We start from the raw sequence: 6,241 nt of genomic DNA, 5'->3' as shown, positions 1-6,241 counted from the left end.
TGTTTTGCAATGTATTGTAAAAGTCAGGTTATTCATTCTTTGCAAACAGGTCTACCCTATGTTGCCAATGAAATGTGTAGATTACGTGAAAAGATACTTACTCGGCAACAGCTGAGAGGGCTAGAAAGCCAGTTTGGGATTGGCTTGTGGAAAATATCCCAGATGCATTCCGTCCCTTTGGAAGAAACGATGCAGATTGATTTGCTGCATTTAATGCTTTAACTAGCAATGATTGTACCAATGTATTTACTACATCTGTGTCACTAACCCTTAAGTGTACAATATGTAGGCACGAGTATTCGTTTGAAAGGAATTTTGGCTGTTTGACCTTATCTTATCTTAAAGGTCAAAATTCAAATGGCAGTTTACCACTGATGGTTACAGAGACAATCAGAGAGTCATTAAATAGGTTACACAGGCGTGGATGTGAGAAATGTATTAACAATATTATTATTATTACCTTCTCGTGTCTATTTATAGACAGAGAAGGTATTAGAGTTGAAAAACCAGTATGCTGGTGTCAACTACTTCCGACTGTCAATACTTCCGTCTGTCAACATCCGTTGACGTCATGCCATTGTGATGGGTCATATCATAACTGGTGGGGGTGTTCAAGGTTCAGGTTGAGTTGCAGGAGAACGATTTTGAGCTGTGACAAAAATCAAAAGGGACTTAGCGGCATAGCCACAGTGTTAAGCCTTTCTCCATGGTTCTTAGTTGACTACGATCTATTACAGACTACTGAGCTGACGTTAGGGGTACTCACTTTGTGTTTGCTCACTCTGTGTGCGCTAGTGTTTGGTACTGAGTTGCGTGGATATATCCCTCATGGCCTAACGTGATATGGGCCTGTTGCATAATCTGCAGATGATCAAATGCCTCTGAGTCTGAAAACGGTAATTGTGTAAGCCTGTCGGCATTTTCCTTGCATTTTTTCTCATTAAATTTTGCAAAATATTGGCGAGTACCTCAATATTTCAAGATAACTCTTTCTTCCCAATCGTTTCCTGGAGTTTCAGAGTCATATGAACGAAAATGAGTGAAAGTTTTAGACAGGAAAATCGGACGTCGGCCATGTTCAATGTTTACAGTACAATCAGAAGTTTATGTGGAGGAAATAACAACAAAACAAACATGTTCATGATGCCCGCCCTCTAGAGGCAGACCTTCCTATATGAAGTACCACATTTGATGCTTGTGGAAAGCTTGACCACACAAAGGAGCATTTTAACTTTTAGAAAATGACAAATTGAATAAGAACGTATTCTGAAAATGTCAAATACTGAGGAAAAATGCGCAAATATTCAAAATTAACAGGTTAACTGACTGGTCAGCTATAAAAAACATGAAAATGTTTATGATCAAAAGTTTTTGAGATGCGCACATTTTAAGAAATACAGAAATTATTAATATTATAAATATAAGACCAAACTATTTTTTCAGGGATGGGACAGGTTGGAAATGAGGGGTGAGAGACAAAGGCACTCCTATTGCTGCATGTGGATGCAGCCACACCATTTCATTTACAGCATACTTATTCACTGTGTTGTGTTCAAGTTCCATATTGTACTGACTGTCATACAACGATAACATAAGCAAAGCAAATCAAATTAGAAAAGGATCAATGCTGTTGTGTGGATTTTGCTGAACATGGCTGATTTTAATATTTCGCCCTATATATTTGGTATCCAGCAAAGGCATATTTTGATGTAAAGTCAAAATTAACACTACATTGCGGACAATATATGTTACCGTTTCTGCATGAACTGTTCTTTTTTAAATTATAGTATAGTAGTACTTTGAACAGATTAACAATTATCGTGATGTCAACCCATAATTTTACACCACAAAGACTGTAATTCTGCCAATTTTTTTTTATTGTTCAGTCATTTTATAAATTTTGCACTGAACAAGATGATTGAACAAATTGCAATGGTTGAATTTGTAAACTCAAAGAATAAAAATCCTTTGGTCACAGATTAATTATTTTTTGAATACAAATTTACTCTTAAACACTTTTAGCATATATTCTTTACACGGTCATGTATTTCAAGGAAAATATGCCTATTAAAAACAGTAATTTCTTCACTTTCAATTTTTTTTCAATACTATGACAATTATCAGCCATGAGGTTTTACAAACACAAGACCAGATAAGCGTTTTTCATCATTTCCACAGGACTCTTTGGAAAATCCATTAAAAACAGTTAAAAGTAATACATTTTATTTACAGATGCCAGGTTGTGTATTTCACATGCACTCAGGTCAGTAGGGAAGTGAGTCATTACTATTTTGGACTGTTAATTCTTATTTCTGAATCATTTAACTTTTTTTTCCACATTGAACTATCTTGAGGCAGTTTATACTGTAGCTTTGAATTTTTTTGATTGATGTATTTAATCATCTTTTGGGTTCTTTGGGTCCATATCCCACCTCATGCCCCTACATCATCAACTATTTACCAACAACCAATTACCTGACCTGGCCACACATTAGAGAAGGTACAGCGTCATTGACGGTATTTTTATTATTATATTAATCTGTATTTCAGGCCATGAATGCCCATAATATAAAATAAATAGATGCAGAAAAATATACAGAAGTTAAAAAAGAGCAAAAAATGTTTCCAAAAAGCTGAATGAAAATACGAATGAGACTCTACACAGGTACGGATAACTGGGTTTTCACTCACGGACAGACGCTTGCAAAATGCGAACAGCAGTCTGCGGTGAAGGGAAGCAAAATTAAAGATGTTCCTGGTCACAAAATTGTGAGTAATACTGACGTCACGCTTCAGATCAAAAATCAACCTCAAGGTATTATTATAAGCTATCCTCAGTTTTGACATTATTTTAGCACTAAAATTACACCACACGTTCAAACAATAAACATTATACAAAAAACTTTAAAAGGACACATTTTACTTTCTGATAGCACTGGCCAAAGTTACGAACAATAAAATTGGCTCTCGTATAAAAACTACGAAGCTGTCTTTGCATATCTGCATCGTCCATCCCAGTGGATGACATAATGTAGCCAAGATTTTCCTTCGAACTTACAAAATTAAGAGAATTACCATACAAATATACATGAGGAATCCTCTCCTGCTTCAAAGATTTCGGAAAAATAGCCATACACTCAGTATGAAAGATAATATCATGCTCGTTACCATAGTGTTCACAAATGTTGATCAATTTTCGTAAAGCTGTCACAGATGGACAAATCAAGGCCAGATCGTCAGCATAAAATAAGTGATTCATAATATGATTCGCTAAATAACATCCTACGCCAGCAGACTATAGCTTAGTACTTAACTGGTCCACATAAATAGCAAAAAGTTTTGGTGAGAGAATACTTCCTTGTCGTACGCCATTAGAAACTTGAAAAAGATTGGAATCAGCTGATGCCCAGTGGACGAAAAACAGCTGATTACTATATCAGTACTGCAAAATACGAATTATAAACAATGAAATGTTGCGACTGATCAATTTTCTAAACAAAGTCCAGTGGTTGACCCTGTCAAATGCTTTCGTGGCATCCATGAAACACAGTAAAACTGACGAATTTTGCCTTTTTCTAAAAATCAACAATTTCCTTAACACAAAGATACACACGTCAGTAGAATATTTGCTTTTAGAGCCGAATTGAAGAGCACTAGTTTCTATAAATGAATCAATCCTGTGTAAGCTACATAATTCCAAGTCTGGAAATAGCTGTTACAATTGCAATGGGCCTATAGTTGTCAACGGATGTAAGATCTTTTGACTTATCTTTCACAATAGGGCATATCGTAGCATACATAATGTGTCGGGTAAATAACCATGTATAAAGAAACTGGTAAAACACAAACTCAATAGAATGTATAAACTGTATTGAGGTTTGCATTAAAATCGCCTAAAATAATCACATTTGCAGTATTAATGTCACTGACAATGTCACTGATTTTCGCCAGATAATGCATATAACTGTCAAAATTGTCATTCGAACAAGTGGGAAGATAAGTACATAAGACAAAAAGTTTCCCTGAGGAAGTTAATATCTCAGCGCCTAAGAGCCTTGTGTCATTTACAAATTTGATATTGACGAATTGACCAATGGACTTACGCCACATGATAGCAACCCCACCAAATGGACGCCAATACGAATTCCACATGTATCATCGATGGCAGTAATACCGACGGCATCGAAGTCCTCATGAATATTTGAAAGCATTGGAAGCTCTGCTTTGGTCAGCCAATGTTCTTGGACAAGAATAATATCATGATTACAACACAGATAATTAAAGTGTCAATGGATGATTTTAAAACCGCGACAGTTATGATAGATAAGACGTAAGTCATGGACTAAAAAGTTAATAGAATCTGCGGATGAGTATACCATCGGGCCAAATCGCAGGGTTACGTACTTTGACAGCTGACTCGCGCGTGGTTTCAACAAGGAATGAAGAATAGGTATCAAACTTCGTCTTCAGCTGTTCACATTTAATATCGACTCGGTAACGGCCGTTGATGTAGCGGTTGAGGTAATTCGGGGTCGTATTTGGCGCAAACTTTGTAACGAAGAACTTGAAAGGTGGGTTTGGGCGAACGGACTTAATGGTGGCATCCTCATCAAGTTTCGCTGTCCCAATAACGGGCTGAGGGCGACGTCTAGATCGGCGAGAAACCAAAGTAAATTCTCCCTCAGGATTCTTTGGTTGTATCTCGGGATGCTGTTCAGGGTGGCGGGTTTTCGGAATATCAACGCTAGACACATGCGATCGGACAACACCTGCATACGTAATTCTATGCGTCTGAAGATCTTTGTCTGGGGAACAATGAGAATTCGGCGGTTTTTCCACAGCTGCAATTAGGGCTATGGAATTCTCCACCTGTTGAAGCATGGCACCTGAAACCTCGTCTTTCTGAAAATTTACAATGGCAATTTTCATATCACACATTTCTTGGCGTATCAACTGAACTTCACTCGCTAAATCAGACATCTCAGAGCGTAATGTAGTGTCTCTCAGTTGTGCCATTTCGCACCGTAAAAATTTAAGTTCTGACATCAGAGTACTGACATCAACATGAGTGGTATCTATTGCAATCAACCTAGACAAATCTTTGGCAGCGAAGCACGGGAGGTCTTCGTCATCGATTTCGTGAACCAATTTAACCATGTCTAACATCTTGTTATGACGTTTATTTTGTCCCTGTCGTTTTATCAATCTTCCGGGATCATTGCAGCATAGTTCAAACAGGATTCTCTCAGCAGACTCCACTTCACTATCACTGAAATGGTCGCAACACAGCTTCACCAGAATGTCAGTTGTAAGAATATCAATTTTGTTCCTAATAAAAAATTACCACGCCATCGTTTGTTGTTCGTGTATTTGCACCATCAGCTTTGCTGCTGTTACTACCACCAAAGCGTTTCTTGTTACAACACTGGCAGAGATGCATGTCACCTTGGCACAACTTCACTTTGCAGGAGTACTCTCCACAGTCTTCGCAGGTTAGCGTTATACTGAGCTATTTCAGCTGGGGACACTACCATGTACCTCAGTCCGTTAGGTAATACCTTTTCATAAACAAAATAGCTTTGTCCGACGAGCTTTCAGCGTTTCAGCCCTTCACCAAGAGAGAAAGAATTGGATCAAATTCTCACGTAGAGGACGAATGTATTACGGTTTTGACACCAACACAACAGCCTCGGACCATTAACGGATCATTTGGTTCGGTAAATCCACAAACAGGCAGGAAACTGAACACAAAATGTTGACGTTTTCATGAGAGCAAGATGAGCGTGGCTTAGCGTGGCTAGCATGCGAATAGGATATAGTTGTCAGTAGAGGATCGGTTGCACTACCACTTTTTTACATTATTAAATTAGGTGTTTTAGATGGAAAGAATGTACAGAGTCCCCCAACAGTAATTCCTGAATTGAGTACTTTTTTCACTATTCAATATCAACTCACAGGGGCTGTTCAATTAGTACCTGGTCATTCCTGGGCAAATATTAATGCAAGTAATAGGTACTTTCTCTTGGATGACATGAGTCATGCCACACCATCCTATAGTACTTTTTCTGGCGCTGTATATAAAGATGACAGAATTGCATCCACAGAACAGAGAACAAGTACAAACCATTCAGCACTGCAAGTCTTAGTATATCAGAGACAGTCTTTGAAAGAAACTGTAATAGATTTAACTGGTCAAGCTTTTCCATTATCAGATAGCAGTTTTTGTGTCAGAATGGCAAGT

At 37.8% G+C, this 6,241-nt stretch overlaps 1 protein-coding gene across 1 annotated transcript; it reads right to left on the bottom strand.

Moving 5' to 3' along the window:
* Nucleotides 1-4,350: 4,350 nt before the first annotated feature.
* On the bottom strand, nucleotides 4,351-5,166 carry LOC139118816 (uncharacterized). The gene has a single exon (XM_070682293.1). It carries the CDS (start codon nucleotides 5,164-5,166, stop codon nucleotides 4,351-4,353), a length of 816 nt encoding a protein of 271 aa, XP_070538394.1.
* Nucleotides 5,167-6,241: the final 1,075 nt, after the last annotated feature.

Source organism: Ptychodera flava, chromosome 19 (genome assembly GCF_041260155.1).
Source record: "Ptychodera flava strain L36383 chromosome 19, AS_Pfla_20210202, whole genome shotgun sequence".
Lineage (NCBI taxonomy): Eukaryota > Metazoa > Hemichordata > Enteropneusta > Ptychoderidae > Ptychodera > Ptychodera flava.
This window is presented reverse-complemented; position numbering and strand designations above follow the sequence as displayed.

Excerpts from the sequence above, each read along its gene's own strand:
- LOC139118816 (XM_070682293.1), bottom strand. The coding sequence starts at position 5,166 with ATGTTAGACATGGTTAAATTGGTTCACGAAATCGATGACGAAGACCTC.